The 24795-nt window shown below is 34.4% G+C and overlaps 3 protein-coding genes across 3 annotated transcripts; all 3 read right to left on the bottom strand.

The window, feature by feature from the left end:
• Positions 1-3167: 3167 nt before the first annotated feature.
• On the bottom strand, positions 3168-4145 carry LOC107282357 (olfactory receptor 5G3-like). The gene has a single exon (XM_015810128.1). It carries the CDS (start codon positions 4143-4145, stop codon positions 3168-3170), a length of 978 nt encoding a protein of 325 aa, XP_015665614.1.
• Positions 4146-16030: 11885 nt separating this feature from the next.
• Positions 16031-16981, bottom strand: LOC107282358 (olfactory receptor 10C1-like). The gene has a single exon (XM_015810129.1). It carries the CDS (start codon positions 16979-16981, stop codon positions 16031-16033), a length of 951 nt encoding a protein of 316 aa, XP_015665615.1.
• Positions 16982-21404: 4423 nt separating this feature from the next.
• On the bottom strand, positions 21405-22352 carry LOC107282359 (olfactory receptor 10C1-like). The gene has a single exon (XM_015810130.1). The coding sequence runs from the start codon at positions 22350-22352 to the stop codon at positions 21405-21407; it is 948 nt and encodes a 315-aa protein (XP_015665616.1).
• Positions 22353-24795: the final 2443 nt, after the last annotated feature.

Here is a 24795-nt window from a genome sequence, read left to right on the forward strand (position 1 = left end):
GTCATGCAATTGCCTTATCCTTGGATTCTTACTACTTTAAATACATTTTCATGTTTTGCAATAGCTTCTACTTACCCTATAAAATCAGATAGCTCGAATCTGCAAATATGAAGTCAGGAAAGCGAACACTCAGAATGAACAAAGACTTGCAACAGAAGTCAAAGATAATAAAAAAAAGTTTCTTTCAATATATAAGTAACAAAAAAAAAGACAAGGAAACAGTCGGTCCACTAAAGAGAGAAGATGGCAAGGAAGTAATAGGAAGTAGAGAGAAAGCAGAGTTACTTAACTCATTCTTTGCATCAGTCTTCACACAAACTATAGACCAAATTACCAAAAACATAACTGTAAAAGCTGGACTGAAATAAAAATTAAAATGAGCAAGAAATGGTAAGAGAACACTTGTCTGACTTTGATGAATATAAATCACTGGGATCTGATGGATTACATCCCAGAGTTCTGAAGGAGCTGGCAGATGTTATCTCAGAAACTTTGTATCATATCTTTAAAAAATCTTGGAGCAGTGGGGAACTACCAGAGGATTGGAAAAGAGATGATGTGGTTCCCATCTTCAAAAAAGGGGAAAAAACAGATCCAGGAAACTACAGACCAGTTGGCCTGACATCAATACCTGGGAAGATACTGGAAAAAATAGATCTGTGAACAGCTAGAAACAAAGAAAGTTATAACTAGTAGCTAGCATGGATTTGTTAAAATCAGATCATGTCAAACCAATCTTATGTCATTCTTTGACAAAGTGACTAAATTAGTAGACCGGCAAAGTGCTGTGGACATAGTATATTTAGACTTCAACAAGGTATTTGACCACAAACTACTCCTTGGTAAGCTAGAAAAAGGTGGAATAGACAACATCACCATCATATGGATTTGTAACTGGATGACAAACTGTACTCAATGAGTAGTCCTTAATGGTACTCCATTTACATGGAGGGAAGTAACAGTGTGGTACTACAGTACCCTTCAATATTTTTATAAATGACTTAGATGAAGGAATAGAAGGGGATCTCATCAAATTTGCAGATGACACTAAGTTGGCAGGAATAGCCAACACCCCAGAAGACAAGTTCAGAATTCAAAAAGATCTTGATAGACTTGAACAATGAGCTCTATCTAACAAAATGATATTTAATGTGGAGAAAAGCAAGGTTTTACACTCAGGCAGATAAAACCAAAGGTATAAGTACAGATTAGATGAAACCTGGCTCAACAACAGTAATTGTGAAAGGGACCTTGGAGTCCTAGTGGATGATCACTTAAACATGAATTAGCAATGTACGGCAGTGGCCAAAAAAGCTAATACAGTCCTTGGTTGTATAAACAGAGGCATAAAATCAAAATCATGTGAATTATTAGTACTGCTTTATAAAGCCTTAATAAGGCCACATCTGAAATACCGCATCCAGTTTTGGTCACCACATTACAAAAAAGATGTTGAGACTTTGGAAAAACTACAAAGAAGAGCAAGTAAGATGATTAAAGGCCTGAAGACTAAAACATATGAAGAATGATTGTAGGATTTGGAAATGGCCAGTCTAGAGAAAAGAAGGACTAGGGGGACATGATAGCAGTATTCCAGTATTTGACAGGCTGACACAAGGAGGAGGAGGTCAATTTATTTTCCAAAGCATCAGAAGGCAAGACAAAAAACAACGGATGGAAACTAATCAAGGAAACAAGCAACCTGGAATTAAGGAAAAACCTCCTAATACTGAGGACAATTAACCAGTGGAACAGCTTATCTTCAGACATTGTGGGTGCTTCATCACTCAAAGTTTTTAAGAAGAGACTGGACAGCCACGTGTCTGAAATGATATAGGGCAGTGGTGGCAAACCTATGGCACTCAGAGCCCTCTCTGTGGGCACTCATGCCATTGCCCCAGTCCTAGGTCTTTAGCTGGGTTTTATAAATCCTTTTCGCTTTAGGCCTCTGCTGCCATGTGCAAAAAAAAAAAAAAAAGGTTCAATCAATCAATCAATTTCAACTTCTTGGGGGAAAAAAAGATCTTGCAAAGTTGGACTTGATTGATTGAACTTTTTAGTCCCACCCAGTCTGCCATTACCACCACACCCATGCCCACCCAATGGGCCACACCCACCCAATGGGCCACACCCACCCGGCACCCGACAATGTGTAAGTGGGTTTTGGGTTGCAGTTTGGGCACTCGGTCTCTAAAGGGTTCGCCATCACTGATATAGAGACTCTTGCTTGAGCAGGGGGGTGGACTGGAAGATCTCCAAGGTCTCTTCCAGCTCTATTCTGATTGATTGATTGATTGATTGATTAATGGGCCTTCACAAAACAGAATTTAAGATGGTTCCCAAGATTCTGCAGTCAAGAATAGAAATTGTTTGGTATGTATAATTGGAGATAAACTCTGATAAACACAATTCATCCAGGAAATATTTAGTTTTTGAAAGTTCTGACATGCTGAAAAGAGAATCAACTATTCTTGATCAATCAAGAGGGAGAATTTAGCTGATTAAGAGGAGTTAGCAGAAACATTGATGGAAAGTGACTATGATATGTTGCATTTTTTTATATTAAAAACCATTGAAACTGAGCAGTGAAATGTGGAATTATAGAACACATTTAAGTAGTTTACAGTTACATTAAAATGTTCTATTCCTATATTAGTGGAATAAAGCAGTTGTGAATTAAGCTTCACAATTATCTCCAAACCAAATATATATGAACTTTACACCTGATTTTTATTCTCAGAATAGATATGAGAGATAAGGGAAAACACAAGAAAAATGGTAATGAATGAACATGTTCTAGTTGTATAGAATATTTTCAAAAACTCACTGAACCATTTTTATACATATACAACATCCAGAATACATAATTGTATGAAAACACTTTGAAAAACACAGTAATAAATAAGAAAAATAAGTTTGCATACAACTTTATACTTCCTAGTATCCATAATAAAAAATATGCTAAAAGGAATCATCATGCAAATTCATGCAGTGAAAAGAAAGAATTGCAAGAAAGAGATGGAAGTCAAAGTGTATTTCAATCCTGGTACCTATAAGCATTCCCACCATGATCATATTCAGAATCCTCCCCTTTAAATAAGAAAACATTTAAATATCTTTTATTTAATATATTTTATTGAGATTCAACATTCATACTAGCTAATGAATTAAGCACCAACAGATAGTTTGGGATAACTTTGGCCCAAAATGATCACTTTGCTGTAAAGTTGTTTTAGGGCTTTATGAACTTCTTTGTTTCTTAAAGAGTAAATTAGGGGATTCACCAAAGGTGTCATCACTGTATAAAAAATGGAGAAGATTTTATTGAGGGGTCTCAGAATGGGAGAGTCTGGCAGCACGTAGACAATGATTAATGTGCCATAATAGAGGCAAACTACGATGAGATGAGAAGAACAAGTTGAAAAGGCTTTTTGCCTTCCAATAGTGGATTTGATTTTTATAATAGTGCCAATAATGCAGATATAAGAGATGAGAGTCAATAGAAAAGGGGCAACTGTAAAAATAACAGTCATGAAGAAGGCAATGGGTTCAAGAAAATTTCTATTACTGCAGGACAATTTCTCCAGTGGGAGAAAATCACAAAAATAATGGTCTATGACATTAGAGCCGCAGAAGGGCAATGGATCCATGAGACCCATCAGAATGCCATTGAATATCAAACTATTTATCCATATTCCAGCTATAAGCTGGAAACAAAATTTTGTATTCATGATAGAAGTGTAGAGCAAAGGTCTACAAATTGCCACAAAGCGATCATAAGACATTGCAGATAAAAGATAGGTTTCTATAGCTGCACAAATTCCAAATAAATGACATTGGGCAAGACATCCATGTAGAGTTATAGTTCTATCACCAGTCAACAAATTGGCCAACAGTTTGGGCAAGATGCTGGAGCTATAGCAAGCATCCAGCCAAGACAAATTTGCCAAGAAAAAATACATTGGGGTATGAAGATGCTGATTTGCCACAACTAGCAAAAAGATGAGAAGATTTCCAGTTATTGTCATCAGATAAATCACCAAGAAGAACCAGAAAAGAAGAATCTGCAGCTCCGGAAAAGTCTCTAAACCCAGAAGGATGAATTCTTGAATGGCTGTCTGGTTTCTCTTTTCTATATCTGGCATTTCCTTAATTCATGAAATGTCTCATCAGATCTAAAATATAAGTTTTTAAAAAGGCGTGTTTAAATCCAAAATATTGAAAACTCTCTTATTTCTCTGTCTCTGTATCTGTTTAATAAATACTTATTTCAGGAGTAGTGGATAACTAATGTTCACAAGTGTTCCACTCTTATACTGTATCTAGAAAAAAAAATTAGTTGGGAGGTTATATGATTAAAAGATAAGTATTATTAGTCAAGTGTTCACACAATTGTGTTTTCTCCTGTTTTCTATGTTGGAAATCATGATTTATGATGGTTATGATAAGCAAAATCCAATTTTTTTAGGGAATGAAACTGAAGCATAGCTCTGTTACAACATTCATAAAAATGTTTCCCTTTGGTCGGTCCTCAAACAACTTGTTTTGCAAATCATATTGTTGAAAATGCCCCTGTAGTACATATAATATATAAATCCCATAGCTATTCTAGTCAATTTCATCTGATTACAACGTCCACATTTCATTGTTTCTTAAGAGACTTCTTAGAAATAATAGCTATACAGAGCAGATCCACTGAAAGAGAGGAGTATTCTTATCATAGTACACAGTGGCCAATTGCTGTAGAGATGATTCCCACAATAAAATGAACCATGAGGAGAGAGTTGCATCATGTACCCCAACATAAGTTAGAAAGCACACTTTTCATTGTGTATCAGGAAAGGACAGGTGGAGGCATTCACCCGGATAGGCCAGGGGCAAGTAAAACAAATGATGTCATGTATTTCTATCCTCAAAAGCTGATCGGTGGCTCATGCTGAATCATGAGCAAGCTGGTTGCTTGGGTAGCTCAAGGATCTTTATTTTCTGTCTCCACTACTACTTCTTGATCACTTTTTCTCAAGAATGACAGTAAGACTCTTAGTTGACCTGTGTCAATATGGCTTTTCTATCTACTCTTTGCTTCCTCTAGAACGAGAGAATGTGAAAGCCAAGAATTTTCAATATTGCATGGAATAGTCTAACTTTGGAAATATAAGCTCTGTGCTGACTCTATTCCTGCATAAAGGAAAATAGTTTCCCTTTAATCCTTCATTAATCACCTTGTTCTGCAAATGTTTTTCTTTAAACAATAATATATTCCATTAATATTATTATATATTATTATAATATATCCATCCATATAATTATTTGTGACTCAGAGAAAGAGAGATATTCCTTTGCAAGTATCCAAAAGGTTACCTTCCCTAAAAGACAGAACTTGTCCTTTAGTTGCCAAGAATGAGCTAAAGAGGAAACCTTTATTCTGTATCCAAAATTCTTTGGAGGGATAATGCTAGGGCTGGAGTCACAAATTACCAACATCTATGGGTTTTTTTAAAAAAATATGGATTATTGAATAAATCACAGTGGCTGGACCCACACTAAAATCATGATTCCCAGCTATAATCATTGTCTTCTCAAAGCATGATGAACCAAAATAATCAAAATAAACCCATATTACAGTTTAGCACAATTTGGGAAGCCTGCCAATGTCTTTATGCAAAACTATATCATGAAAGAGGACTTTATCTTCCCAAAACATACAATAATACTGAAGTTGGATTGAAACTTACCTGTAACAAGTAACTGGCCTAGTAACTGATATTCTACGACTTAGTGTTACTATTTCTTCAAATTATTTATAAATAATTTCCATGCTGGATAAATTTGAACATTTCGTACTATGAGACAGAAATGTTTTTTAAATACTTTTCATAAACATTTAAAATAATTAATCCTGGGAGATTTGCTGCTAATTTGTTCATTTTTGATGCAAATGAATAGTGAATCCCAAAGGATATCCAGCATTAACAACTTTCCCTTTAGATTTCTGTGTTGTTTAGATATTAATAATTTGTTGATCCATTTGAATATTTTTCAATAAATTCACCCCAAATATTCATCTGGCCAAATTCATACATATTTTTTTAAGTTGTATATGTTATTTACTGATTGGAGGCTGGATATGGACTGCTTGTTCCAGAGCATCCAGATGGGGATGAAAGCAATCATAATGAGCATCCTGACCCCTTTTTTAGTGTCATGACACATATAAAATGGGTCAGGGTTTCAATTGTCTGGTTCCAGCAGTATCTTGATTTTTCAAGTTCTTTTGCAGACACCAGTGGTTGCAGAATAGAACTATAGGCCTATATAAGAATCTCTACCTACTACACAAAAATAATTCATGCTACCACATATGACTGCTAAGCAGTATACTTTCTTTGATGATCTCTTATTATTCTCTTGAGATGTTCTTATATTCTATTTTCTGTAAATCAGAAACTTAATTATTTTCTCTTGCAATCCTCATGGAAGATTGGTGTTATCTATCAGGAGCAGTAAAACAAGATGACCAAAGACAGAAAAATTTTGAGTCTCTATTTCCAATGAGAAAAATTCTGAACTAGACCTCTTTGAAACAGCTGAAATAATTAAGTCTACACAAAATTATTTCTACTGGTTTAAATGTTAAAAAGAAGATTAAAAACATCTCTTCACAAAGAATGGGATTACTACAGAATTCAAAAACAAAACAAAAAACTGTGAGACTGCCCTCCAAATAGAAATTACTCTAGGGAAAATATTTTTTTTCTAAAATTCTTTTAAACATATTAATGGCTATACATAATAATGTCTACTGATTATCTTAAATATAAAACATGGCATTCCATTTCAGGCCCTGGGAATGACATTCCATTTCAGGTCCTGAGAAACATAAATAACAGGGCATCATTGCAACCATCTTTTGTTTTTCAGATGGTACATAAGTGCCTGGCACTTTGCTTTAAAATGGAAAGGAGGATTTGATCAGCATGAAACTATCCATCATGGTATTAAGTTAAATCATCATTTGACAGAAATTAAAATATCACTAGTACAGAGATCCAAACTTTATACTTTTGTATAGAAATAGTCCTAACGGAAACATAGTCAGATTTAATAGTCAGTTCATCCTAATCCTTTATTTATTAATATACAATTTTAGCATCTACAGTAGTAGTTTCTTAGCTCTCTGCACTATGGCAGACTCAACATGCAACCTGTTTAAAATTCATCATTCTATATTTGTTCTTCACATGCTGAGCATATTAGCTAAGTAACCTATTTTTTTTTAGTATTTTTCAGCTTCAACATTACCTTAGCATTTGTATTTATATTATATTTTAGCTAAAATTACTTTAAAATGTAATCTGTTTAGAAGTCAACATTTTGAATTTCATGTAATAAAAACATAAGCAATTAAGTAACTTAATTTTTTGGCATTTCATCCTCACCATTAGTACCTTAGGCAGTTCCTTCTTAATCTCTCTAATCTTTTCAAACTTTTTCTTTTTACAGTAGAAACTTTCTAACTTGAGTAAAGAAGTTATAGAATTAAGCAAATGAGTACTTCATTATTTAAAGATAGGCAAAATATGGAAGATAGTGCTATAAAAATAATTTGGTTTCATTTAAAAGTATAGACTCAGTTTTTGTTGTTAGTCCTTTGTCTCAAAACGTTTGAATTAAGGAAATTGCAAAATGATGCAGCCATTGTGCTGGATTACATTGCTAAACCATAATTAGATACTGAATACACAATAAAACACATCATGTGAGTCTCTCTGTTATTCTAATGTATTAATTTTAAAATGTCTTCCCAAGTACAGATGTTTCTAAAAGTAAAACTTACTAGCCACAAGTTACTCTCAGATTCACTGATGTTCTAAAACTCAGCAGAGATGTTTTTTCAAGTTCTTGTAGGAAGCAGTAGCGCACTTTATAGATTCTCCATGATAAAAATAATTGTCCTTAAAATATTTCCCCTTAGTTCTTAAATTAAAGGAGATTTGCTGGCAATCTTTGGTTTTCTGAGGAAACTATGAGGTAATCTGTGTCCGAATCCCAAAGATGCCTTTATCAATCAGTTCTCCTGGGGATATTTGTCTTATTCAATGTTCATTCATTTCAAAGATTAGTTGACGCATTTGAAATCTTTTTCACATTTTAAGAGTCTGCAAAGTACAATCATACACAAATAAAAACTGATTTGCTGTACTGTATTTGCTTATAGAATATACCCATATATTTACCATCCACACTCTGTAATATCTTGGAATCTCTCCCAGGCAATTGTAAAAATAATTGTTTTACTCTATTGATCATTCATTTTGATCTGTGAGGGGAGTAATATCTTGGACCAGAGGTCCCCAACCTTTTGAGCACCAGGGACTGGTTCCATGAAGTGAGGTTTTTCTGCGGACAGAGGGAGCGTGGTTTCATGTACTACCTGCATCCTGCAGATGGGGCTTTGCTTGTTTGCGCGGCCCAGTTTCTGGCGTGCTGCAGCCTGATGCCAATCCATGGACCGGGGGTTGGGGACCCCTGCCTTGGACTGTAAAATGTTCTTTGTCCTAAACATTAGAATACATTAATTTCTGGGTGCTAATGCACTGATTCCATTATTCTATAAGGGCGAATTTTAAATAACTTAAGTTTAACTTAATAGGAAAGAAATCTTCTATTCCATTCTGAAATTCTAATCAAGAAAGTTTTTTGAAAAATAGATAGATACTATAACTCATACTGTACAATTTTCACCCAAGGTAAGAAAGATCAGTTTGAAACTGAGAGTTACGCACTGTAAGACAGCCAACATAAAGTCACAAGGGTCATTTTCCCTTACTCAGATAGTAACCTCATGATAACATCACAATGACCATGATTTCTTTTTCTGACAGGCACCATCAGGCAAAGTGATCGGTCTCTCCTTTTCAGATGAGACATATCAGCCTCGGACTGTACTTAATTATTACTGAAGTAAGCAAGACTCTCCCACACAAATTTCCTTTCTAATCAGGCAAAGTCCTTACCTTCATAATTTTTTTCAACGGAAGATGATATATATACAAGCTCATCTCTGTCCAGTATGGAATAGGTGCACATATGTACATAGCTATCCACAGTTGAGAGTGGGAGATGGAAACAGGTCCTTTGTGAATCTAAGAGACTACTAGAAGATTTTAGATACATATTTTAAGATACATATTTTGTTTTTAAGCTAGTTATTATGCAATGAGTTTTTCTGATTCCAGATTGAATTTGGTATTTTTAGTTCACAACAATGTCCGTATTTTTTACCTAAGCTTGTTTTGATGGCTCATTTTAGTGCTTTGGCTGCTGTAGAGGCATCTGAGATGCTCTCTTATTTGATGTGTTGTGTTTGATGATCAATGAGGCATTGATGAAGCAGCAGGTGCAACAATAACTCTTTATATAAGGTTTAAACAGAAGCCTGGATAACTGCCGCTTTACCCCTATTTATACACTCAGCAACTAGGCGGCAGCCAATAGGATTCAAGTATTAGTTCTCACAAGTTAATGAGCATGTAGACAGAAAGTCTGGCACTTAACTGACAGAGTCTTATGACCGTTTTTTCAACATTTCCAAGTAATTCATATCAATACATTACATGATGGATTACGGATTAGTTATTCATGACAGAAGGAAAACCATTACTTATTTCCATTAAACCTAAGAATAATTTAAAAATGTATATTTCTGAGATATTTCAGACATCTTCTAAAGAATGACCAGTGGCTTCATGTTATTATGGTATCAATGAATTTGAATTTAAAATTGATTTATTTGTTTATTTAATACATTTATGTCCTGTCCATTTCACTCTCCAAAGTGATTTTGGGCAGCTTACAATAATTTGTAACATCTATAAATTGTAATTTGAATGTTTTGGATTTCCCAAAGAATGTATTTGTAGATTTATGGAAACATTCAATATTAAAACTATGTTAATATTATATTGAAATATATACCAGAACCTTGGAATTTGACTGTTAGAAAATATGGGTGTAACATACATGGAGAATACGGCCTAAAAGAACTGTATTGAGAAATTGGAGAAGTGTTGCATTTCAGATGCTAAAAACTGGCTTTGGAAATGTATAATTCTTCCTGGAAAAAGCAACCTTTTCTACTAACCAAAGTATAAAGCAATATGTGTTATACTGGCAGACATTTTATATTTACAATAATATTTTATGACTAATTGTCCTATTTAGGTAGTTCTTGACTTACGATGGACTACCCAAAAGCTACTTAAGACCCAGTTTCAAAGTTCCAATATCAGGTCCTTCTCATGATCATGTGATCACATGTGGGCACTTGCTGTAAAAACTGATGTGTCTTCAGAGCTTTTCAATTTTTTGACCCATTTTAAATCCTTTTCAAAAAAATTATCCTGAAAGCTGATAGGGTCAAATTAATAAAGAAATCAAAATAATTTATTGTATTTACTGTTCTAATGCTGGATGCTGAAAATGAAAACAGCTTGTTTCAAGGCATTCACGGAAATAGTGAAGGAGATGATTCAAGATGTAGCAGCAACAGAATGATAAAATCCCTGCTTATTGTTTGTGTGATGTGAGACAGATGTAAAAAGGCGTGGCACTTTGGCTGTATGGTCTTAGCCAGCATCTTGCCTAACTGAGCAGACACACCTCTTGCAAATACTACTATTTTGCTCATTCTCTCTGGAAAAAGCAAAAACTGCAGATGTGGTTTCACACTCAACCTAGATCCTGGGCATGTGCAGATGAAGCTTCACTCATTTGCCTGCCAGTTGTGTGGCCCAGTTCCTAACAGACCTCTGCAGCTCAGGGTTTGGAAACCCTGGTCTACCTGTGACTGATGAGCATCTTCATACCCCAATGTATTTCTTCCTGGGAAATTTGTCTTGCCTACACACATATCATAGTTCTGTCTTACTGCCAAAACTATTGGCAAACTTGCTGACTGGTGAGAGAACCTTCATTATCCATGGGTGTCTAGCACAATATTTTTGCACAATAAATTCAAAAATTTTGCATTTTGTGCAACTTTAGAAACATATTTTTTTACTGTCATGATATATGATTGGCAATTTGTAGTCCATCCATGCTAATATTATGAATAGGAAATTTTGTATTCTGTGGACCTCTGGGGAGCCATGATATCATCAGAGGAGGTCCATGAAGGCTTGAATAAATATTATGATTTAAATCTTAAGTCTTAGGGATCTGTGGCCATGGTCCATGGCCACAAAAAGCATTTAGAGGAGGTCTGTGGTGAAGAAAAGATTGAGAATCACTGAATACATAACCAAGGGCTCAGTCCATCAGTGTTCTGATGAGGTTTAATCAACTTTTTACCTGGGGAAAGGCATTTTTTTTTTACTTTTCAGGATGGGCACTCTCATTCAGAATTTGGGGTTCTGTATGTTTCCTTCTGACTAAAGAAAAGTCTTTCAGAATAATTTTCTCTATGACCATCAAGCTGAGGAGAAGATATTGAAAGTTATTAGTCTCTGGGTAGAGAGAGGGAGTGTGGAAATGTGTTAACTGTGTTTTTAACTGCTGTAAAGGTGATCAGAAATCATTTCTTTAATTTTTTTTTCTCTCTCTTTTCTTAATCTATTTATCTTTCTTTTTCCTTTTCCTTTTTCTTATATCTTTCTATCTCTTTTATTTTTTAAAATCTTGTTGTTTGGAGCTTTATTATTTAGTACACAATAATCTAAGCACATTCTGAATTTTAATTATATTAGGAATTTAGTTACTTTTTTAGCAGTGGAATGGTTATACCTAAGCCTAATTGGTAGAATAAAAGAACGCATCTAACAATAATTTTACTAGAGAACATGGGCTCAAAATGGAATCAATAATATCAATTAGTCATATTGATTGATTGAAATAATACCTAAAACCTATTGATTACTAGGGGCAATAGATCTACAGAAAGTTCCCAAAATATATTTTATTTCCTTTGTGTGTATACAAATTTTACTTTGCATATTTCTATGTAATCTGTCTACTGTTCATCTCTTGTGTCCTTCCTCAGTTAATACTATTTTATATTCTGATTTTAAGCTGCTGTTTATGTTCTCCACTGGTTCACCTGCTCTACAAAATAGAGAAGACTCTTAGCTGTAGAGATTTAAATAATTCAGGCTTTCCTACCAGTGTGTTATTTATCCAATAAAGCTTATCTTTATTTCCTTTTAGATAAATAGCTTCCAGAATAAAAATGCCCATATATGAAGCAAAAAACTGCATTAAATATATTACCCAGAAAAAAATGCTCACACATATAGAATTCGACTATAAATTGCTTGGAAAGATGCACAAAGGTCTGCAGAAAGCATTCAAAAACATTTCCTTAGATAAAATGCAAATGAATTTTCATGAATTATTTTTTTAATTCACAACCTTGGGAAAGGAACTGAAAGTCAACTAGACAGATTGTCCCTCTGCTTGCTGTAATAGTGCTGGCTCCTGCTTCTAGCCCAATAAACCCTTGATTATGCATTTTAAGAGGCAGGTAGGTATCTTGCCAGCATTTAGTTGAACATGACTGATATCAGAACTAAGTCAGGATAGGTTTGGTTAATATTTGGATGGGACACCATTTGGAAATTCAAAAGTTATTGCATAAATTAAACTAAAAATCACAGAAGAAAACAAATTAGGTCTATAACCCTGCTAAGTGTGCTATATAGATAAAATAATCAAGACTCAAATTGATTGAGAGAAATCTTTATTTTAGCATGTTCCAAACATCATCAGTAAAACACATTTCTTTTGGTTCTGTTCCACAAATTAGTCAATTCTTTCTTCTTGACTGTCACTCCAATTTAAAGGGGTGTAAAATGGAACATTGTAGTATTGAATTATATTGGTCCATCAAGCACATCAATCCAACAAATTCTGTAAGCTGAGCGACATATATTCAGTGTTTTTTGTAACATTAAAATGTATAGTCTCATACTTTTCCTAATTCATAATCTCCTTTCTATCCTGTGCAAATTTCTCTTTGAAGGGAATGAGAGATTGAAGAGAGATATAGTATCTTCTAGAACCAATCTAGAACCAAGGAGAAATTTCCTGACAATTAGAACAATTAATCAATGGAATGACTTGCCTACAGAAGTTGTGGGTTCTCCAAAACTGAAGGTTTTTAAGAAAACATTAGACAATCATTTGTTTGAAATGGTACAGGATTTCCTGCTTGAGGAGGGGGTTGGACTACTCTGTTATTGGGTTATTTCTTCTTTATTCTTTGGATGGGAAAAACTAATGTCCTTTTTGAATAAAGCAGTTTGACACCCCTGCAATAAAGACTTTTACAAGACTGCAGTGCTACCTGGTGGTTATTTTATTCAGCTGGTTCATATTCCTGCCTTTCCCTTTGTATAGCTACAGAACTTCCAAAAGTATATGTCACTCATTTAAAATCCACAACAATGTATTTCTTAAAAAAAATATACCAGAGACACATTCCTGGTGTGTCTAATCACACTTGGCCACACTGGTTGAGACTTTAACATTGCTTCCTCCCATTGAGTCCTTTTCATCGACAGCATACTGAGTGAAGAGCCTTATCCTCATCTGTCTCTCTCCATTTGCCCTAGCAGTCAAAAATCCTCAAATGTGCAAAGAGATGATTCAATCCCCAGCATTACTTCTCACTGTCTTAGAGACTCATGATACCAATCTTCTACTGAAGAAGCTGCAACTGATTTCATGGCAGTAACTTTCTCAGCACATGAAATTTTTCTGCCCTGCTAACCTTTAGCAGTTTCTAATTCCTCATGGTTTCATCAGCTGAATGTAATTTTGATGGAGAAAAGTATCATAAGGTCCTCCTTCTGCTAGTCCAAATGAGTAGTCTATGGCCAGGAGCAAAATAGGACAGGTGAGAAACAGATACAAGGACAGCATTTGAAGATTCTTCTTGTTATGTCCTGGGCCTGTGATTGACAGAGCAGGTGCAGGAAACTGCAGAGACACCCGGGCAGACCACGTGGTTGCCCGGGCCAGACAGGCTGTCTCCAGCCTATTGCACACGCGCAAAGCAGGAAAATATGTTGCATTTATTGGCTGACGTTGATCCCTGCAAAAGGTTATATAAGGGATCCGCACCATTTTGTGTTGGTTCTGTTGAAGCTTGAATAAAGAAGCAACTGTTGTTACACTGCCTCGTCTCAATGCCTTACCAACGCACAGAACAGAACACTTCTATCATTGTACCACTTACTCTACTGGTCAAATGGGATCATAGATGCTAAGAGATGATACAGTTACATCTAGTCTTCCCAAATTGTATTTTCAGGGCCACACCTCTAACAATTTCCAATGGCTAAGAATTCTGACAGCTGTAAACCCCAAACATCTGGAAACATCTGTTTGGGAAACAGAATTTAGAATCACAACTGTAGGGTATTTTGGCTGAGTGATAACCAAAACAAAATGTAAATATTTTCTTCCCTCAGTTATTTAGGAGCACTGAAGACAAAAGATGCACCCTAAATGTGTGTGTCTGTATAAATTAAAACAACAAAATTTCCTGTATTAAATAATATATTATTTATTCTCAACAATTTATTCTTATACAATATCACTAAGATATTAGAATGGATAATTACAGCTATACAATATTGTTAATGGATATTAGTACTTTGCATTGGATTGCACATATTCTATTAGAAAGAAAAATAAATTGTTACATAATTCTGAAATACAGTACAATCAAACTAAATGTAAAGTAAAAAAAATTACCAATATTATTGGCCCTATTGACAAATAAAATAAAATGTAAACAACATGGGGATTTGATTGGGGGAAGGTTTTATTCATTTATTTTATTTATAGAGACTTTTTATTCTAACTTTTATTATTTTTTATAAATAACTCCCAGAAGTGAACATATCTACTACTACTACTCTCATTTTCCCCACAACAAAACCTGTGAGATGAGTTGGGCTGAGAGAGAGTGACTGTTCCAAAGTCATTCTGCTGGCCCTTATGCTTAAAGCAAGACTTGAACTCAAGCTTCCTGTATTCTAGTCTCATACTTTAACAACTAGACCATATTGGCTCTCTTATAATCTCTGTTGAACTAAATCACGTATTTCATTAGAAACAGATTTTGAAATGACACGAAGTAACAGAGTGACAGACATAGATTTTTTCTATCTCTTTTTTCAAACTGTTTCCTGAAAAGGCCAGACAATTAATTGGGGAGGGACTGTAGCTCAGCACTGGCAAATCCAAGAGCAATTCTGCCTCTTTCTTTGTCTCTCCCTCCCAAAATACCATCTTTTGATACAGCCATGATCTTATTTCAAATATAACCAAATAGGTACTCCTGGAAGTGTTTCTTTTCTTTTAAATATGTTGCATTTCTTAAAGTTCTAAGATTGAAAAGAATTTCCAAGATACTGCATACATTTAACAAAATCCATTGCTACCTACCAGAGCTTTCTTTTTTACAGTACAATGAACACTAACAACATTCACTTCTGTGTATCAATCCTTCCTTTGAGTTTCTTAGGTAAAGCGGCCACGTACATGGCAGAATTCTTTAATGTCCCTAATCTCTTACATGCTATTTTAGAGAAAAATACAAATGTAATCGTGTCCTCAAAGAACTCTAAATTAGGAGTTTATTAGAGAATAAGACAATCATCTAAAAATAGTCAAATTACATGACAGTGGTGTGGTCTTCCAATTATGTTCAATTTAGTAACTGTTTTTATCCTTTAAAATATTTTTTATTTAAAAAGTACATATACGATAAAATATATTAAAGAGAATATATAGTAAATCTTAGAGGAAAAGAAAGAAAAGAAAGGAAGAGATAAAGAAAAAAGGAGATAGAAAAAAGAAAATAAAAGAACAGAAAACATGAAAAAATAAGAAAAGGCACCTGAAAATTTGTGAAAGAATTTCCTCCCAGCAATACATTTTTAAAAAAATAGTTTAGTAAAAACAAAATTACATATATTATAGGAAATGCATTCAAAAGAAAGATACCAAAGAAAATGACATGTTAAAGAAAAAGGTATAATTTTTCAACTGCTTTTCTAAGCGCTTCTTTTACCTCTCTGTTTCTTAGACTGTATATCAGGGGATTGAACAAAGGGGTCACAATTGTATAAAACAGAGACAAGACTTTGTTGACATTTTGCAATACATCTGTTTTGGGCAACACGTAGACAATGATCATTGTGCTGTAAAAAATAGACACCACAATGAGGTGTGAGGAGCAAGTTGAGAAAGCCTTCTTCCTCCCCCTGACAGATGACATTCTCATGATGGTGGAAATAATGAAAATATAAGAAGCCAAAGTTAAGAAGAAAGGAAACAAGATACACAAAGCAGATAATGAAATAGTTACAAGTTCAATCAGATGAGTATCACTGCACGCTATCTTTAATATTGGATGTAATTCACAAAAGAAATGATTGATTTCACTAGGGCCACAGAACTTTAACTGACACATTAAATATAAAATTATGCTCATGATAAATAAACTATGAATCCACGATCCAGCTATAAGCTGGAAGCAAACTCTATTGTTCATTAGCATTGTGTAATGCAATGGTTTACAGATTGCTACATACCTATCGTAGGACATTGTCACTAGGAGACAACATTCAGAAGCTGCCAAAAGACCAAAAAGACAATGTTGCAATATGCAGCCAATTACAGATACTGTTCTCCGCCCACCATATAAGACGTTAGCCAGTATCATTGGAAGGATGTTAGAACTATAACAGATCTCCAGGCAAGAGAGATTACCCAGGAAGAAATACATGGGGGTGTGAAGTTGGGGATCAGTAACAACTAACAAAATGATGAGGATATTCCCAACCACAGTAACAAGGTAGATAAGTAAGAAGAGGCAGAAGACTGGAACTTGCAGATCTCCAAGTCCTACAAATCCTATTAAATGAAATTCTGTGATTTCTGTTTGGTTGTCTTGTTTTGTCACTACCATGCCTGCAAATATGATACAAAATTCATTTAAATTGTTCAGAATTTATTTTTGCACTTCTTAGCTTTTAACTTAGAACTAAGGAACACAGTTATAAAGCAGTACATAAGCATGAGATACGTAGTAGTGCATGAAAGTGTTTTTTATTTTAATAATTTCATACTTACAAGCTACAATAGCACAACTTTGGAGGGCATGAGGAAAAAGTCATTTGAGAACATATCAATGAACATAACAAGACCAGAGAAAGATCAGATGTTGTATTTAGAAAACATCTTTGTTGGCTTTTGGCTTTTGTTTATTTCTGGAAAATGTCACTGAAGAGAAATTCAGTCAAGTAGAAACATAGTGTTTATTTCACCATTCAATTAACTAATATTCATTCTAAAAATGAACAAAAATCTTTCATAATTTATTCATTTCCTCTACTAACAAAAATTAGAAAATGAGATTCAAAGTAAATTCCTTACTCTTCTTTTTTTCTTAGCTGATGTTTTGTTCCCAACACTTACTTAGTTTAGAGAATTTCCCATCTGAAGATGTATCCCTACTTTATTTATTCAAATCAGCCAAGAGTGATTAGGAGCTATCATATAGCTAAGCAATGGAATATTTACTTCTTCAGAAAATGTCCAGTCCCATTTGGAATTTTTGTGCAGTCTGTTCATCCCAATCATATTCTGCAAATATACATCCTGTTGTGGGATTATCCAATATGATAATTGACTTTCGGTTTTGCATGGTAGTGACCAGTCGCGGGCTTGAGGATTCTCTGCACCCCCATTGCTAATTTCACCCTGACAGGGGGCCCTAAATTGGTCTAAGTCATCCCGGAGAGGCAGCAAAAAAAGAAGGGTGCTCCAGCGATTCTGGAACGGTGGCGGCCATTCCATTCAACTTGGGGAAAGCCTTCTAACCCGACAGGAGAAAGGCTGGCTGTATTGCATTGACCAGCCCAAGCTACTACCAACCAAAGTCCAAAAGTACTAACCAGCACAACTGGTTAGTTGTGCTTGAAACTGGGTGAGGAATTCGATCTTCTCTTTTCTGTTCTATATTTAATTTCCTGGAAAAGATCCCCAAGAAGCAAAATACCTCTGAAAGGGAAGGGGGGGATTTTTGCCCCACCCTTATACTAACAGAAGCGGTGAATTAATCTTTTTACGGAGGGTCAAAATATATGGAACTGAAATGAATATAAAACCTGAAATTTAAAACTTAAATCTGGATAGATCTAAAATTGTTTGAATGGTTAAGACTCTCATTCTAAAGATCATTTTGGAAATTGAAAAACAAATAGTTGCTGACACCTAGTGGTGGATGAAGATTATGACAGCTATGAGTTTAATATAAGACTTGGCAAAACCTGGGAAAAGCTAATCTGTGTTTGTCACCTTCAAATCTTTAACAACAAAGAACAACTGTGACAAAAAAGAAAATAATCTGGGCTCTAGACAAAGAGAGAATTATAAATTTCAGAAAAAAATCTTTTTTGAACTATTTGGATTACAAATATCTATTTAATTGGGCTCTAAAACTATTTGCAGAGAAAAGAAAGGAAAAGAAAAACTCAAATTCTTGGCCATCATGGATCAGAGACATGTAGAAAAAACATATTAAGAAAACATAAATTCTTCACAGGAGGAGATATATAGTATACTGCAACTAATTCAAACAACAATTACTTTAAACCACAAAGAAATACAAAATAACTTTGAAAATATAAATCAATCTATATCCAAGTAAACATTACAATAAAAAAATTCCCGAAAACCACAATAGAAAAGGAGCAGATAAAACAGATAAATGGATATAGAATTGAGAATAGAGACTTAAAGATGGAACTTAACAAAACAAGGAAACATGATTTAATCCTAGTGGGGAAAAATTCAAGAATTGGAAAAAGCAACTTATCCCTTAAGACTACAAAATAAATCTGAGAACAAGAAAACAGATTGGATTAAATGGACTTTAGAGATGTCAGGAACACTGGAGAGAAAGGAAATGATAAGAGAAGCAGAAAGAACGAAAAAGAAAAAGATTTTCAACAAACATGGAAAGGCAGAAGCCCCGTACAAAGACACTTCACCTGATTTACTTTTTATATCTACAGTAACATTTACGAACATACAGAAAAAATATTTTGATTCAGCAAAATACATTGATTAAGAAAGATACTGGGCAAAGGAAAAAGACTAAAGTGGAAACTAAGAAAATAGACGATGGGACTTACCAGAGAGAATACTTTAAAAAGAAACATTTGTTTGAATATGATTAAAGAAATAGAAAAAATTTGGAATATATGTCATTCTAAGAGGGATGAATTTCCTAAATAATATAGTATGTTTTTTTCCCTTTTTTATTCTCTTTCTTGATATGAGTAATATAAAAAAGTTGAAATGATTTAAATAAAGGAAATGTTTTAGATATTTAAATGTGATTGAATTTAAGAAAATTATAATGGATAAAAATGTTTTGAATAAGAGTTAAAGGACTAGATGACTAGATGTATTAAATGGAATATTTAAAGATTAAACATATATTTAATTATGGTTAAAAAGAATAAGAAATTTTGGAAACAAATATATATTAGCTTAGAAGGGATATATATTTTAAGTAATATGTTATTTTTTATGTTTCTTTACTCTTGCTCTCCTATCTTTTTTTTCAATGTTTTATCTATTCCTTAAGAAATGGAAAAGTATGAGATGGTTCATATGGAAAAAAATAGAGTTAAATTTTAAAATGTAATTATTTTTTGAGAAAATCTTAGTTAGTAAGAATACCTAGAATTTGGTGGGAGAAACAAATTAAAATAAGGACTGTATGTCAAAAACAGATCATGCCAGACAAATCTTATTGCATTCTTTGACCAAGTGACAAAATTAGTGGACCAGAGGAATGCTGTGGATATAATTTACTTGGACTTCAGTAAGGCATTTGACAAAGTAGATCACAACTTACTACTTGATAAGATAGAAAAATGCGGGTTAGACAGCATCACCACCAGATGGATCCGTAGCTGGCTGACCGGCCGTACTCAGCGTGTGGTCTCAATGGAGCCACATCTACATGGAGGGAAGTGTGTAGTGGGGTGCCCCAGGGCTCTGTTCTGGGCCCAGTGCTCTTCAACATCTTCATCAACGGATTATTGTGAGAAGTATGGCCAGCAAAATCATTGACAGGAACAACAATGTTGTTGTTGGAATTCACTTTATACACACCAGACATTCAGTGAGCAACTTTTGAGCTTCGCTCATCTTCAACATTTCTAAAAGAATCTTACCTTGATTTCTAGATTTCATTCAGGATTGGTGTAAATGAAAGGAGCAATTGAAGCAAAGTCTAAATGAATTTATGAAATGTAAAAAAGACATCATCCTATGGATTTATTTTATATTAAAGAGCACATAGTCCCTACTGTGCAAATTAACTGGGTTTATCCTAGAGGAAGAAGAAAAATCTCTAGGTGAGTAGGCCCAGGAGAATATGAAAAGTGCCAGAAAAACACAGCTTCTCTCCACACACTGTCACTACCCTTAAACTGCAGCAAAAAATATTAAAAATATTTCTCAAGAGTACAAGAAAGCATCAAAATAATGCCTGAGTAGCTGAATTTGAAAAATAAAACAAATGTGCTAAGCTTGTGCTAAGCTTTACATGCATATTATCCTAAACATCTGAAACCAAAAATAACATAATGATATCATTGCTATATTAAATGCAAAGTTTTGCTGCTGAAAAAAATATTAGAGAGAAATATGTATCTGCCAAGCCACAAGAAGATAGGTTCTTCTTCTCCTGTACATTTGGGGCATATTATCCTTAAACTGGGATCCAGATTCATTCCCTTCAATTACTTTGGTGCAAAGTGCAACTCTAGCTCTCCAGGGTCTCCTTCCCAGGATCTCAGAAACAAAGTCCGCTATCTTTCCTCCTATACCTAATCCCATCAGACTTGAGTAGACATTGCTGCATTAAAACAAAGAATTTTAATCCTGTAGAGCGAGAAGAAAGGTAGCATTTTTTTTTCTTGCTATCATTTTTCACACAGGTGAAGAGTCTGTTTTTGGGGGGTTGGGGTTGGGGGGGGTTGGGGGGGTCAACAAAATGATGATCCATTGGCTGCTAAAGAAATTGACTGGCCAGTTTGTTACCATACCAAATAGAGGCTGTGGATTCACACTTGCAACTTCCACAAAGGAGCCCACCAAGAAATTTGTAACAGTGTAGCTTAGCAAAAAAAATCACAGACTCATAATCATAATCATAGAGTTTAATGAAGAATTCTTTATCTCTTATAGATATTTTTAGATAAATCCTCATATGTAGTGGAGAAAGAACCAATGTAAAGGAATCAATGTTTTCGTTTATTAGAGATCAAACCACCTTTTTAAAAATTTTCATAATAATTATACTGGATTTTTTAAATTTTGTACCATTTAACAACTGCTCTCCTGTGGGCCTCTTTCACCTCCCTGTTTCGTAAACTGTATATCAAGGGATTGAACAAAGGGGTAAGGACTGTATAAAACAGAGACAACACTTTGTTAATGTTTCGTAGGCCATCTGTTTTGGGCAAAATGTAGACAATCATTAAGGTGCTATAGAAAATGGACACCACCATGAGGTGTGAGGAGCAGGTTGAGAAAGCCTTTTTCCTCCCACTCACAGATGACATTCTCATTATAGTGGAAATAATGTAACTATATGACAACAAGGTTAAGAAGAAAGGAGGCAAGATACATATAACAGATATCAAAATAGTGACAAGTTCAATCAAGCGGGTATCACTGCACGCTAGCTTTAATATTGGATTCAATTCACAAAAGAAATGATTGATCTCACTGGGGCCACAGAACTTTAACTGACACATTAAATATAAAACTATGTCCATAACAAGTAAACCATTTATCCATGATCCAGCTATAAGTTGGATGCACACTCTACTGTTCATTAGTATTGTGTAATGCAGTGGTTTACAGATTGCTACATATCTATCATAGGACATTGCTGCTAGGAGGCAACATTCTGAAGATCCAAAAAGACCAAAAAGATAATGTTGCATTATGCAGCCAGTGACAGAAATTGTTCTCCGCCCACCATACAAGACATTAGTCAGCATCATTGGAAGGATATTGGAACTGTAGCAGATCTCCAGGCAAGAGAGATTACTCAGGAAGTAATACATGGGGGTGTGAAGTTGAGGGTCAGCAACAACCAGCAAAATAATGAGGATATTCCCGGCCATGGTAGCAACATAGATAAGTAAGAAGAGGCAGAAGAGCGGAACCTGCAGATTGCCAAGTCCTACAAATCCTACCAAATGGAATTCCGTGATATCTGTTAAGTTTCTTTGTTCCCTTTTTTCCATATTTACTGACTCATACCTGTAAAGAAAATGCAACATTCATTTTAGATTTTCAAAGTGTTACCCATTTCTTATGAACAAGGGACATATTTGTAAAGCAAATGTCAAACAATAGATTCATGGCTAAGGTGAGTGTAAGTAATTTTTCCATGAACAATTCCATACCTATAAAGCACAACTACTGTCCAGTTTTGGAAGGCTCAAGAAATAGTCACTTGAAGACCAGATGATGAATGTAAATAAGCAAGAGAAAGATCATCTATTGTTCTTAGACATTTCCAGATTCTTTGTGGAAATTCCTAGATGCATGCCCATATAATGGGTGATGGCATCTAAAATAATCATCATGGACATACAGTATTTCATTGGTAAAATTTTAGCCTTCTTCGTAGATGTTCATAATTTCAACTATAATAAGTCACTAACATGCTCTCTCCATTTTCTTCCTGTTTTTATATGGATTTAAAAACAGTATGTGAGTGCATGCGTATATGTGTGTGTGTGGAAAGAGGGGGAGAAAGAGAGAGATGATAGATAGTTACACTCTTAAGATAGGGCATAAATCAAAGATAGAAAATCAAACACCCAACTTCACACTTACATATTTATATGAGAGAAGACTTGCTGAATTCAGTATAATTTAATTTTTGATAGATATGCATAGAACTTATTAACTTCATTCCGAGTATTGACTATCTTCTGCATTAACTACAACTATGGAATAGGATAAATAATTACTTATTTCAGCTCATATATTATAAAGTTATCAGAAGTTAATCATTGCTTATATCAATTTTCCAAATGTCAGTTTCAAATGATTAAATAGTTTTTTCATCTGAGGTTAATCTCTTTTTTCCATATTTGAAAGACACATTTAAAAACATTAAAAATAAACCATACAAAGACTTTTTAAAATCCAAGAAATTGGTATTTATTGTACCAAGCTGAAATGGCTTTTAGTATAAGGCATAGCTGGCTTGAACTATGAACAAAGACACTGCTAAGGTTTTTTATGTTATGCTAGTTGGATCTGTGAAAGTTTATCACACTTTTACTTACAATTCTAAACGAGGGGGGGAAATAGCTTACCTTTAAAAGCAGCTTCTCTGTGTAGTGAGCAGCTTTACAACTTCTATCACCATCAATGCCAAAGTCAAAATAATATTAAAAAATCTTTTCTAATCAATATCATTAAATCTGTCCGAATAATTAATCTAAATCCTGACTGTACATTGTTTCTCTGAAACTGCATCATCCTTATTTGGCATTTATTTATAAAACAGCATATAAACTGTACTGTACATTAGTCTTTTGTTTTCCTCAGGGAAGATAATATCTCTCCAGATGCCAGTGCCAAATGAAATTGTAGAATCACAACTACATTGAGCGTATAACACCAATTTATTAAAAGCAATTAATTCCCCATCTTAAAGATGAGTAAAATTCTTTGGCAATCCATTTATTTCTTCTGTACTATTTAATATTATGAAATGAGGTTCAGAAGATATTAATTTCCAAATTCTGCTTACTTTCCTGAAAACCTCTCATCTAATGTCTAACATGGGTCTTTACTTCATTTTTTGTTTTTTTAGATCAGCCACGATTAACTAGATATTACCATTTGCTTCTTTAGAAAAATTCTTATTGTTTTTTTGGAAAATTTGATCCATATTTTTCATTTTGATCTAAGTTTCCACAAACTTCATATTTTTCAATGAACTGAGGTAGTGTTTTCTTCCTATCTCTCTGTAGAAAAAGCATGACATCGTTTGCAATAGAAATACAAAATTAGAAATTTCTAGTTCCATTTCACAGCTTTATCTTGCAAATTTAGTGGTACAAAGAGGAGAAAATTTGAGAAGCAATTTAGTTTTTTTTATATCCTAGATTATAAATTAAAGTCAAAAGGTCAGTTTTATGGATCCTTAGTTGTAAATAATGGTACGGTACCTAGCAATATTAATTTAGCTACCTTCCAGAAAAGGTTTGAGTCATGCCAGCTAGAAATTTTTAAAAGTGGTCTAGCAAACAAGGGAGCACCATTTCAGTAAATATATGAGCACAAGAAAATGTGAAATGGAGGACTTCCGCTGGTTTGGCACCATGGCATACGGCCAAGGGATTGAGAATCTCTGCACCCCATGAAGAAGGAGGGGCCCCCGTGGATCATGGAAAGACGGCTGTCCATCTGTTTGATCTGGGGGAAGCTCTCCAACCCAACAGGAGAAAGGCTAGCTGCACACCAGTGACTAGCCCAAGCTACCAGCAGCCAAAATCCAAAAGACTAACTAGAACAACTATGAACAGTATGCTTGGAACTGGGTGAGAATATCAATCTTTTCTCTTCTATTTTGTAACTGATTTCCTGGAAAAGATCTTCAAGAAGCAAAAAAATCCTCCAAAAGTGAGAAGGGAAGAGACTACATCCCCACCCTTCAATAAATAG

The sequence above is a fragment of the Protobothrops mucrosquamatus genome, unplaced genomic scaffold, assembly GCF_001527695.2.
Source record: "Protobothrops mucrosquamatus isolate PMUCROS unplaced genomic scaffold, P.Mucros_1.0 scaffold7, whole genome shotgun sequence".
Lineage (NCBI taxonomy): Eukaryota > Metazoa > Chordata > Lepidosauria > Squamata > Viperidae > Protobothrops > Protobothrops mucrosquamatus.